Consider the following 13,034-nt stretch of genomic DNA (forward strand, 5'->3'; position numbering starts at 1 on the left):
TTTGTTAAAGTTGTAATGATAAATACATGATGTGGACATTCACACTTACGTAAACGAATCATATTATGTGAAAACTTGCACATGGGTTGGACGTTTTTACCTTATTGTTGTCAATGTTGACATGAATACAAGATGTGATGTGAACATTCACATTCATGAAGATTGACATGGTGTGAACATGTACAACTGTTATGAATGTAAAGAAATGTGAATATTCACACCTGTTCATGTTACCCGTAATGATGTCATGCAAACAATGTGTACATTCCTGCACAAGGTATGTGTGTTATATTGAAAACTAGTTCCACAAGTCGCATCAAATATGCTCATCAAAACACGGCATTATGAATATCATAAGTGATTATGAACATTCACATCAGTGTTGAAACTGTGAACAGTCATAGCTGTAAACGTTAGTGCATATGAATATCGTAAGTGAATGTAAACATTAGTGTATATGCATTTGAATATCATAAGTGAATGCTCATCACAACACGGCATTATGAATATCGTACGTGAGTGTGAACATTCACATCAGTGTTTACAATTGCTATGAGCAACCACAAATGTGAATGTTCACACATGTGTATGTGATCCATACTGATGTCACGTAGACCAAGTGTACATTCCTGCACAAGGTATGTGTGTTACATTGAAAACTGGTTCCACAAATCGCATCAAATATGCTCATCAAAACACGTCATTATGAATATCATAAGTGATTATGAACATTCACATCAGTGTTGAAACTGTGAACAGTCATAGCTGTAAACATTAGTGCATATGAATATCGTAAGTGAATGTAAACATTAGTGCATATGCATTTGAATATCATAAGTGAATGCTCATCACAACACGGCATTATGAATATCGTACGTGAGTGTGAACATTCACATCAGTGTTTACAATTGCTATGAGCAACCACAAATGTGAATGTTCACACATGTGTATGTGACCTATACTGATGTCACGTAGACCAAGTGTACATTCCTGCACAAGGTATGTGTACTAAACAACAGTCAGGTTCAAACACTTGCAGAAATTTTTCTCACAACAACACATCAGTATGTATATCGTACGTGACTGTGAACATTCACATTAGTGGTACAATTGTGGACATTCACATATGTAAAACATAACAACACCAAAAGTAGTTCAAAATTCGCAGCTGCCTTTTCCCTATTAACAGATGTTGTATCACTGTTTTACAATCAGTTGCTGTGTCAAAATATCAACGCTTTCCATATTAACATTCAAATCGACTGTTGGTTAGTTCGTAGGTGGACACCCCCCACCTATAGGTTTTAAGGAAGCTCTGATTTCTTATGATTCAAAAAACTATGCACTAACAAATCTCGTAGTCCACACCATTCTGCACTACTGAGGCTGCCCACAATTTCTTCATGATATACGTGCGCCCGCATGATGTAACATACTGCAGGTCCGCAGTCCACTCTGTAAATGTGAAATGGTTTTGATTAGCAGTTGACAGGAATATTTGCATAATGGTTGTGGAGGATTTGAAAAAAAATTTAGTGAGGCTTACGAGTCGTCGCCTTGTTGAGGACAGACATCAACACTTTTGGTTGGTTGTGCTGGATTTTGGCCTGCTAACTTAGTGTGTAGCGGTGATGACTCGCCAATAACGGTCACAACATGCTCAATGTAGTTCCTCTGTGTATGGAATTTCACATTAGGGACCAACAAACATATGTGTGTGTACAGTCATTTAATGCACGAGAACAAGTCATGTTTGTGTTGAAAAATAGCCACTTACAATTTCCTGTGCTTGGTCGATATGCGGGTCATGTATGCCTGGTCTTGGGCGCAACGAGTTGTAATGCTTCCACAAATTTTCTTTAGCATCATACACAACTATCGTCCAGTGGTACTCATGATGCAATGGGAATAGTAGGTATCTCTCTCCTTGGTAGTTTCTGACATGTGCGTCAATGTGTTTACTCCTTTTGCGAGGATGGTACTCTCGTATCACTTTCTGTACACATTTGACAAATAATTAATGGACTGTGAAATTTCACAGTCACATTACAAGTAAAGGAATGATGGATTTTACCAAACACATGCTCGTGAAGATCAATGAGGCTTCATCTGAAGTTGGGTTGACCACCTCTTGTTGTTCATGCAACAGTTCAGCATATGCATCTATGAGCTGCACAAACATGGGGTCATATTATGAATATCGTACGTGAGTGTGAACATTCACATCAGTGTTTACAATTGCTATGAGCAACCACAAATGTGAATGTTCACACATGTGATACAACATCAGTGTGTGTGTGGCTGTGTGTGCATATGCATGAAGACTGAATTATATTTGTAATGGCATACATTGCTGTGTATTGATTCCTCCTTGATAAGGTTGACAATGTCATCAAAATACACATGTGTAGCCTTCGAATCTCCTTTCCACACCAGCAGCCTGTGCATTATTAACAAACCAATGTAAATATTCACATTGCATATATCTCAACAACCCAAAAAAACTGAACACAGTTAGGAATATAGACTACTACGGAATGTGAATGTTAACATTGGATGTTTGCACAGTCACTTACTCATCGCCTCCATTTTTTTGTAAAGCTTGGACCTTTTGTTTGTCATGTTTGGACATCTTGGCCCAGACTTTGAACTTCTTGGTGAAGGATAATTTTTTTGGCTGCTTCGCTGCTGGGTGTTCCTCCTCATCTTCAACCATTTCGACTGGATGGGGCTGCTTTTGTCCAGGTAAGTCTGGGTATTGGAAGTCAGGCAGGCGATGTTCTTTGCGATCTTTTTCCTTTATACGCTTGACCCTAGAAGGTGGGCTGATATTGTGTTGCATTGGGCTAGGGGGTTGCCTTTCTGACATAGCTTGTGTGACAATGTGGACTGACTGGTCATCGTAAAGATCCTGAAGAATTGTTTTATCGCATTCTAAGTCGATGACCAGCTGCGTTAAGCGTTTGATTTCTTGATCCTTCTGCTCCATGGACTTCTTCATTTCGATATTCACGTTGGGCGGGTTGGACTGGTTAAACAATCTATGTTCAAGATCAGCTATGACTCTTGCCCTCAACTCCCATGAAAATTGAAGGTGTTTGTACTTTGCTTCCCATTGCCTGATGACGCCCCAAGCCTTCCGATTTTCTTGGATAAGGACATCAATGATATCAGGTTGGTTTGTGTCTGGTATTACAATAGCTCTGTCATAATGTTGGCTGCTAAATGGAATGTGAATGTCCTCATCACTGTCCTTCAGGTCTACTCCATCCCCAGAAAAGTGGGAGCTGCTGCCACTGTGTTGTTCTCCCTTGATGTCAGAAATGTTGGGACATTTTCTGCCTGGTTCATAAATTTCAGGCTCCACCTTCAATGTTTTACGCTTGAACTTCTGTAATTCTGTTGGGATTGCAAAGAGTTCACCGGCATTAACCTGGAAATGAAAAAATTATGTTAATTAACGCATATATTTGGGTGGTGTTATAATGTGAATGTTTGGATCACTAGTTGAAGGCCCTACCTCATTAAAACCCAAATCTGCTAAGGAGATGGTTTTCATCTTCTTCTGCAAAGCAGTCAGATCCCACTTCACACAGCGAGGAAAAGCATTGGGTCTGTGAGGTTGGAGGATGGTTGTGTGCTCACACAACCAGTACTTCAATAAAACAAGAAACGCATATTGTTATTTAGCATTTGCAGAGTAATGGTAACCTATGTGAACATTAATCACAGTGGCATTGTTGTGAACATCCCAGTAGTACATTATCATTGAATGTGAACATTCACATCTGCGAATCGTGAACGATGTGGCACTGCTGTGAACATTCACAGAGTTATGTTATGAGTCAATGTGATCAGTGACATTAACTGCTTCAGATGTGAACATTCACAGTAGTGAAAACATAATTGCCTACAGAGCAGTGTGGTAAACATTCAGAGTGGTACATTGTCATTGAATGTGAACATTCACACTGTTCACATTTGAATCACTGATGTGAATGATGACAGAAACATAAGTGCTTTGGCACTGTTGTGAACATGCACAGTAGTATGTTATGAGTGGATGTGATCGGTCACATCAGTTGGTCAGATGTGAACATTCACATATGTGAAATACAATTGCATATGGACATTCACATCAGAGGTGCAGATGCCAATGTTGACAGTTGGCTTAGATGAAAAACACTGGAGGACATTTCAATCTTATTATTGGAAAACATGGGTACTTACCATCAATAACATGACACAGCCGGTGACTTTTGCTGGATTTTTGTCATTTTGGGAAATAGACGATGTCAACATTGTCCTAATTTGCTTGGCCCAATCATATTGTTGCATGCTTTCTAGTGGGACCATATGTGCGTAGTAGCCCCATCCTATTGTCTCTCCGCTTGTTGAGAAAAAAAGCTTCTGGCAAGCATACATGCACACTAGTCGGGCAATTTCTTCGTTGTCATCTTTCTTTTTTCCTTTCAATGCCTCGGTCAAAAGGGTTTGTATCCATTTTGAAGTCAACCGGCTTACGTTTTTGCATCTTCTGTTTACAATGCCAGTCTTTGGTTTCGCACCGTATGTTATGTCCATTGGCTTGCTGCCACAGTCCACACCGAAAATCAGCTTGATGTCGCTGTTGTGTATTTTCATCTTCTTCTGCCCAATGTAGAAGGCATCTTCTGAAGCTTGGTACATTTGTAGTACATGCACAACAACATCATCATACTTCATGCATTTATCCAGGTCGATTTGATTGTTTCTCAATGCATCAAACAAATTCCAAAAAGGGGTTTGCCGAAGGCAGCGAAGCTGTGCTTCTGTGAACTTGGTGGTTTTCATTAATTTGACCAGTCCTGTCATATTAGATCTGTAGTTCACATGGCGCTTGTCGACATTGGTGCAAGTATTTGTTTTTGGGGTTTCTTCCTTCGCATGGGACTCATCTCTTTTTCTCTTTCCGGTTTTCTTGTGTGCGACGTCTGCAAAATGGAGCATTTAAAAAAAATTAAGTGAAGGCTCATGTGATTAGCATAGTCGAACAGATGTGAACATTCACAGCATTTCCACTGGTGTGCATGTTCACAGTTGTGTGCGTTGGTGTGAATCACCAGAGTTTGTGTGTGGTTGTGAACATTCACATACGTACATGAATGTGTATTTCGACTGTGTCACGACAAACACAATGAACATATCGTGTCAGTGTGTGGTAAACAATGCATTTTTATACAACCATGAACACCGTTGAAGAGCATGTATAAAATTTTCAGGCAATGTGGATGTTCACAGCATATAGGAGCAGGACCAATAATATCTGATTGTCCTAAAATCGTCAGGGAATGTGAATGTTCACAGCATATACCAACAGCACAAATAAAATCTGAGTCTCTTAAAATTTTCAAGCAATTTGAATGTTCACAGCATAGAACAACAGCACCAATAATATGATTGAAGTAACAAATTCATGCAATGTGAATGTTCACATAGTAAAACATTAACACCACCAACATCTGACTCTCCTAAAATTTCCAGGAAATGTGAATGTTGACAGCGTAGAACAAGAACACCAATAACATATGACTGTCCTACATTTTCAGGCAAATTTTTCAGACAATGTGAATGTTCACAGCCTAGCCCAAAAGCACCAATAATATCTGATTGAACTAAAAATTTCAGGCAATGTGAATGTTGGCATGGTAGAACATTAACACCGCCGACATCTGACTCTCCAAAAATTTCCAGCAAATGTGAATGTTGATAGCATAGAACAACAACACCAACAATATTTGTATTGTGTAAATTTCCAGGCAAATTTTACAGACAATGTAAATGTTCACAGTAGAACAAAAGCACAAATAATATCTGATCGAATTTAAACCTTCAGGCAATGTGAATGTTCACATCGTATATCATTAACCCCACCGACATCTGACTCTCCTAAAATTTGAAGGAAATGTGAATGTTGACAGCATAGAACAACAACACAAATACTAACTGAATGTCCTAAATTTTTCATGCAAATTTTCAGACAATGTGAATGTTCACAACCTACCCCAAAAGCACCAATAATACCTGATTGAACTAAAACTTTCAGGCAATGTGAAAGTTCAATAATATCTAAATGTCCTAAATTTTCAGGCAAATTTTCCAGACAATGTGAAAGTTCACAGACTAGCCCAAAAGCACCACTAATATCTGATCGAACTGAAACCTTCAGGCAATGTGAATGTTCACATCGAAGAACATTAACACCACCGACATCTGACTCTCCTAAAATTTCCAGGCAATGCGAATGTTCACAGGCTATAACAAGATAAACCAATAATATCTGATTGTCCTACAATGTTCAGGCAATGTGAATGTGCACAGTTTCCAACAACAAGAACAACAACAGAATTGGCCAAACTGTGTCAATGCCTGTGAATTTTCACAGCATACAACAACAACACCATTAATACCTGATTACGCAAACATTTTAACTCTATGTGAATGTTCATATCTGTTACCAACAGCAACAGAAAAAGAACTGGCCAAAATTTTTTTGAAACCATGTGAATGGTCACAGCATTGAACAACAACGGGGTAACATCTGGAATAATTTGATCATCAAACCATTTCCAAACAATGTGAATGTTCACATTTTTCAATAACAACAACTACAACTAGAACATTGTCGATTGTTGACAGTTGTGAACACAATGTAATGGCAAGTGTAATGTTTTTGAGTGCAAAAATGAAAAAATTTAGGGATTACGATTGAGGGGTTCAGAATAAATGAATGCTTACGTTTTTTGCCCATTTCGACGACAAAGATGTTGAGACGAAGGGACGATTCGACGAAGAAACGTATACAGTTTTCTGGGCGTACGAACGGCGAAGAAGATGATGAGACGATGTGACGATCGAACGAAGACAGGCTTCTCGGCGTATGGATGGGGAGAAGACGATGAGACGATGCGACGATGCAACGATGGAAGGAATACAGTCTTCGGGGCGTCGAGGCGATGTGGAATATGGTTTGGATTTCTGGACTGTAGAGGTACTGTGCGTGATTTCTTGCGCAAGAATAGAGAGGGGAAGAGAAACGGTTATTAGATTCAAAGAGAGAGAGAGAGGGGCGCGTGTTTTTTTAGGGTTTTTTTGGTCTTTTTGTATAAAATAGACCTAATGGAATATTATAAAACAGTATGGGTTTCCTGGAACTCCACTCTGAGATAATGGATTTACTAAAAAAGCTATACTGCATATTATTTGTCTATGATAGACCATGACATCACACTGCATATTTTTAAGGTATTATTTTCCACTTTTACAAAAATATATTTTTTATTATTTCTACTCTATGTTGCTACATTTTAACATTTTTTTTTTGAACTTCATCTATGGATGGATCAAATTTATACGGGTGCAAAATGATTGATCCGCCATACGAATTACATTCGTAAATTTTAAAATATTTCATCCTCATCTATCTGTCGGAAGACACGCATCCGTCCAAAATCAATTAGATTGGACAGATCCATGATCACACTTACTTCACTCAACTCTCTGTCTCTCTCCTTGAAATCTGTGGGCTATACAGACCTATAATGGCGTCAATGGCCATACTATAACAAGATCACAAACGTTTCCCAAATCCATAAACCACGACTCAATCAAATCCATCACAACCTTCGCATTTCTCTCTGGAGCAACAAGTTGCCGAAGCATCAGCACCAGCATTGCCATCAGAAGTGGCGATACCACTGCCTCCAGGCAGTTCAGCACCAGCATTGCCGTCTGCAATGGCAATACCACTGCCTCCAAACCCAGACCCAGGCAGTCCATTCAACAACGAGAACTGGCAGAATCCAATCCCGAGCTCAACTGGTCCAGCTCAGTCCCTTATACCGCTAGGGTTCGTGAACAAATGTCAAGTTCCTTATCTTGGTCCCTATGTCAAATGAGATACAAAAGGCATATCATTTCTATTCAAAAAGCAGGCACACAAGCTTTTAATAATATTGCTCAAAAAGTTTCCGCTACAATCACAGAACCTGATACCATTCCCTAAACATTTCAAAAATTTCACTCGTAACAAAAATTTAAAGATAAGATGAAATTAACTCAAAATCGAATAACATGGTCTGAAATAGGGAGCTACGAACTACAAAGAGAAAACTCCCCCACTACTTAAAAATCCCCAATCCCTACATATGATTATCTCATAACACCAGAAAACTCATTTCTTCTTTCCAGCCTTGGCAGCATCACCAGCCTTTGTCTGCATGGAACACGAATAATAGCAAGTAAGAAATGGGGGTTGTTAAATATTTAAAAAAAAAAAGAAAAAAGAAGTTACTGTAGAAAATATACTAGTACCTTCTTCACTCCACGGATTTTCTTTGTTCGGTTCTTCCTCTCCTTGAGCTGCTTCCTTGATTTCTCCACCTTGGTATCAAGTCCATTCTGCCATTGCACACCTCATATTAAACATGTGTTCGTGTTGTAATATGAATACATAAAAGTGAAGGATACATCAACATGAAAACATAGTCAATATCAATGGAGTTTTCTGCCACGTGAGAGAGAGACAGAGAGTAGACCATAAAAAGAACAAACAGTAAATGACCTTAAGTTAAAAAGAAAGGAAAAAGGCCTTACTCTTGAGCCAAGTTGATCAATGTCAAAAAGCATTTGCTGCTTTTAGGAATATAGCAAATCACAACTCTAATAATTTTCCCACCAGGTGATCAAAATGCTTATTTTATGGTTCTGGGAAAATGGCAACTGTATGATCAATGGGAGATTGGAAGACATGCAACTTTGAGAGAATATCCTGAGAAATTTATAACCTCTCTTTACTAAATGAGTAACCATCTAATAATTTATAACATCTTTAATACCATAGCAGAGCATGGAAACTCTTCTAAAGAAAACATAGCCAATGAGGAACAAATTAACAGAGCAAGTAGCTAGCAACCCAGGCTCCGTTTCTCAAAGTTATTCTTATTCAAGCTTGTGATTAACGAAAAAAGGTCGATATCCAACTGATTTTGGAAACCTATTACCTCAATGCAGCAGGCAAAACAATTCTAACTTTTTGGTTAATTTTAGCAATAAGTAATGACACAGGCACTGTTCAGTATAACAGGCAAGGGGCTCCTAGTACATGTTAAGCAAGTTATTTTGACTCTTGCATGCCAAGCAAGGAAGAAGTACAGGACATTAAAAAATAAGACATGGCATTTTTGCAACTCTATCTCACTCTCATCTTTTCTTTTCTTTTTTGAGTGACAACACATTCTTCTCATTGAGGCTTTCTATGTGCCATTAGAGGATCTGAGGACCACTGGATCCAAAGCTGAGCAACCCAAAAAATTATCAAGCCAATTTTGAATGTGCTTTAACCTCACCTCACTATGGTTAGCCTTAAACAGAATCAAAGTTTAACGCTGCCAACCCCTAAAATCCTAGAAACCAACTCAGCTTGTGAAAACCCCCCTTATTGAATCAATCATTTAGGAAGTATTCATTTGATACAACAATGCTCTGTTGCACCCAGTAACACGGTCACGAAGTTATAAGTCCAAAAGACCATGTTCACTTTAGTAATCAAGTGGAGAAAAAATATCCCGAAGGACCTGACATTCACAATTACAAAGACTTCACCAACTACAAATCATGCATCTGCAAAATATCATTTGATCTATACCATGCACATCAACACATCCCTTGGGCCAATGTCTAATAAATGTTAAATGAAATTCTAAAAGATGCATATTAAATTCCACACAAACGTGTACACACACACACACACACACACACTGTAAGAAAGGGGGGGGGGGGGGAAAAAAAAACAACAGTAGGAAACTAGGGAATAGTAATTGGATTAGTAATCCATGGGCCCCCACCAAGACCATGTTTGCTAGCAATCCCAGGCGACTATTATTCCCCCCAAATGGTGGGATTAGCATTTCCATGGGGGGTTTGGATTGCAAATCCAATGCCATAGATTGGTGGTTAAAAGAAAATGTTGATCCCCACTTTACAAAAATAACAAAGTTACCTTACTTTTATGTAATTTTGTAGATTTAATCCAAATTAAGTAATATCACCACACTAGTGTGCAAATAAACGCACTTTTATTTTACATCTCCAACCTAATATCACCCCACTAATAATCCCAATACATAATCCCACCCAACCTTATCTGCAAAACAAATATGGGCCATGGCCATGCAAAATGATCAGGCAAAGATATAACTTGAGTTAGCCCATCAAATGCAAACAAAATCAGGTCAGCTTTGCCTATTCCAACATAAAGAACCACAATTAGAACACATATAATGAAGAGGATGAAGAAGGGTAGAATGTGGATATTAGGCTCAGTTAAAAACTTCACTGCAACTTACCATTAACAAGGGGTTTAATAATCAAGAAGTCAAATTTCATCATATTCCAAAAGCCACAACATACAAACTAATCACTTCAGCAGAGGGATTAGCTATTTGGGATGTAATATTCCATGATATTTTTCAAAACCAGTGATCAATGCAAACTTAAATGTGCATTAGTGTTCAGTAGCTCAAAATAAACCAGTAGACAAAGAATCTTAGTCCATCTACCAAAAGCTAACAACTTTCTGATCCAAAATTTCCCTAGAAAACACTTGTCCATTATGATTGGCTCAAAATAAACCAACACAAAAGTAAATTTCAGTACACTTGCCTAATGTTTGTGTTATGATCCTAATTTCACTGGAAAGTTCTTATTCATTCCTAAAGTTATTCAATGAGAATTCTGTCATTACATAAAATGGACAAGTAATAGCACCATGGTGCCCAAATAAGTGGCTGATTTATGGCCCCATAGAAGGCATAACATGAAAATTTTTAAAACATATTCAATAAAAATGCATCACAGAAATGAAGAATTTGAACTTCTAATAAAATAAGACTGAAAGTGATGGAATGACCTAATAGGTACCACACTTGCCTCCATAGAAAGAAACAAAACACTTTAAACCTATGTTTGACAAGGAACATTTCCCCCCAAAATGTTAGGATCCTTTTGCATCGTGGGTTGAGAAAATAAGAGAAAAGAAATGAATGTGTTTTCTCATTATTATGTTTGGACAAGTAAGAACACAGAGTACATGACATAGGGATATGGGTGGGATTTCTTTTCTTTCTTTATATTTTAATAGGCAATCTCGGTATTATAAAAAAAAAAAAAAAACACACACACACAACCAAGTAGCTTGATACTCACCAAACCTCACCATTTTTTTTTTTTTTTTTTGTGTAAGAAATGAAGCCTATAAAACAAGAAACTTCTCTTTCTCCTCATTTATGCCCTAAATTATAAAACAAATTTTCTCTTCATTTCTTATCATTGCTAACCAAATCACTCAATCCAAACGGCTGTAAAATGTCTACCATGGAAAGCAATCAAAAGTAATTCAGCCCCCCCCCCCCCCCCCCAAAAAAAAAAAAAAAAAAAAACATATACGAAGCAAGTAAAAAATTTAGGAGAAAGACCATCGGCTTAGAGATTAAGATGTAACAACCAGTTTTCTAACAGAATGAATCCAAGCAATCTTAGACAACTGCATATGTAAACGCATAGAATGAAGAGCATGATAATAAATTTACCCTGATAAGCCTGTACTTGGGCTCATACTTCTTGGCGTTCTCAACAGAATCATAAATCAAACCAAACCCAGTTGACTTTCCTCCACCAAAATGGGTACGGAACTTGAAAACAAAAATTGCATTTGGGTCCTTCACCTCATACATTCTCGACAGCTTCTCCTTCAGCTCCGCCTTCATAATAGTAAACGAACCCAGATCAACAATTCAAATCCAAAACCAACAAAAGTATATACTAACTTGTACTAAAAAAAAACAGGATCTACCTTGGAAACATTGGGTCTTCCAGGATGAAGAACATCAATTATCTGAGGGCAGTGAAAAAATATTCAAACTGTATAAGTAAGGGTTCAAGATCTTCAAGTTTTTCGTCAAAATATATTATTATAGATGAAGAGAGAGAGAGAGAGAGAGAGAGTACGAATTGCTTCCTAGAGAGAAGCCTGTTGGTCATGAACTTCCTAGTACGGATAGTCACTGCCTTGTCCGCCATGGCTGCTATGTTAATTGGCTACAGACGGAGCAATACACAGTGGCAGTCGCCAAAATGTAGAGAGAGAGGCACCAGAGGAAAGAGAAAGAGAAAGAGAAAGAAAGCAAAACCCTAGAATTTCTATTTACGTTTTCAGAGAGAAGCCCTTGCTCGAGTAGTTGGATTCGGGTTCTAAAAGAGGAAGGTCCAGCGCGGAGTGTTCGATGAACTATGGACCACCCATCCGGAAATATGAGGCTAAGCCCATGGACAAAAAATCTGTTGGGGAACTGATTGAAAAGTATTATTAGGACGATGAGTGCATCCGCGAGTTCTTTGGACCAGATGAAAAAGTTGTGTTCACTTTTAATTGATCCAATAAAATTTTATGTTTTATGTTTTTAGCAGGGTTTTCATAAATAGTATGTAGCTTGAAAATTCGTTATAAAAAATTTGTCAATTGCCATTTTTTTAGCCATAAATTTAAAAAATATCACAGAAAACGTTATTAATTGTTATTCTTTAGCGACATATTTAGAGAATCATCATTAATTATGAATTTTTAATGACAAGTCTATAAAATCGTCACAAAAAGTCTTTAAGCCTGAACTTTTTGATTTATACAAACACTTGTTAGACTTAATGGTGTTCATGTCCTTATAACATGACCAGTGAGTAATTAACCTTTTTTATAACGACTGCAAATTGGGGTAGATCGAAAATTCAACTAAGGAATTGTTTTGGGTGTTTTAAATAAGTGCATTTTTTCGATAAAAAAGTAGAGGAAAAAAATATGATTATTTGGGATAACTTTTTTGATTTTTTACGAAAAAATGTTGTATAGAATAAAAAAATTACCATATTACCCCTAATAGCTCTAAAGTAGAACTGATAGTGATTGGGACTTATAGCCAGTACGGTGGGCAGCATCTCTTCAG

General features: G+C 37.7%; 2 protein-coding genes across 2 annotated transcripts; both read right to left on the bottom strand.

Annotated features, from left to right (window-relative positions):
- Positions 1–1,220: 1,220 nt before the first annotated feature.
- LOC145819644 (uncharacterized) lies at positions 1,221–2,673 on the bottom strand. The gene is made up of 6 exons (XM_082913571.1): positions 2,577–2,673; positions 2,350–2,440; positions 2,075–2,170; positions 1,778–1,996; positions 1,547–1,674; positions 1,221–1,455 (listed from the first exon to the last, which is right to left on the bottom strand). The coding sequence occupies exons 1-6, from the start codon at positions 2,630–2,632 to the stop codon at positions 1,305–1,307; spliced, it is 741 nt and encodes a 246-aa protein (XP_082769697.1). The 5' UTR covers positions 2,633–2,673; the 3' UTR covers positions 1,221–1,304.
- A 5,282-nt stretch (positions 2,674–7,955) lies between these two features.
- Positions 7,956–12,454, bottom strand: LOC114288058 (small ribosomal subunit protein eS24z). Its single transcript, XM_028231543.2, has 5 exons — positions 12,046–12,454; positions 11,891–11,932; positions 11,628–11,798; positions 8,353–8,439; positions 7,956–8,254 (listed from the first exon to the last, which is right to left on the bottom strand). The coding sequence occupies exons 1-5, from the start codon at positions 12,115–12,117 to the stop codon at positions 8,213–8,215; spliced, it is 414 nt and encodes a 137-aa protein (XP_028087344.1). The 5' UTR covers positions 12,118–12,454; the 3' UTR covers positions 7,956–8,212.
- Positions 12,455–13,034: the final 580 nt, after the last annotated feature.

This window comes from Camellia sinensis, chromosome 2, assembly GCF_055761805.1.
Source record: "Camellia sinensis isolate YWXY chromosome 2, ASM5576180v1, whole genome shotgun sequence".
Lineage (NCBI taxonomy): Eukaryota > Viridiplantae > Streptophyta > Magnoliopsida > Ericales > Theaceae > Camellia > Camellia sinensis.

Bases quoted from the DNA above. Each gene is read 5' to 3' on its own strand.
- LOC145819644 (XM_082913571.1), bottom strand. From the start codon at position 2,632: ATGTCCAAACATGACAAACAAAAGGTCCAAGCTTTACAAAAAAATGGA. The intron at 1,675-1,777 runs GTAAGTGGCTAT...TTCCATACACAG, and splicing joins TCGACCAAGCACAGGAAATT to AGGAACTACATTGAGCATGT. The intron at 1,456-1,546 runs GTAAGCCTCACT...TCACATTTACAG, and splicing joins CCTCAACAAGGCGACGACTC to AGTGGACTGCGGACCTGCAG.
- LOC114288058 (XM_028231543.2), bottom strand. From the start codon at position 12,117: ATGGCGGACAAGGCAGTGACTATCCGTACTAGGAAGTTCATGACCAAC. The intron at 11,933-12,045 runs GTACTCTCTCTC...CACTGCCCTCAG, and splicing joins TTCTCTCTAGGAAGCAATTC to ATAATTGATGTTCTTCATCC. The intron at 11,799-11,890 runs GTAGATCCTGTT...ACTATTATGAAG, and splicing joins GAAGACCCAATGTTTCCAAG to GCGGAGCTGAAGGAGAAGCT.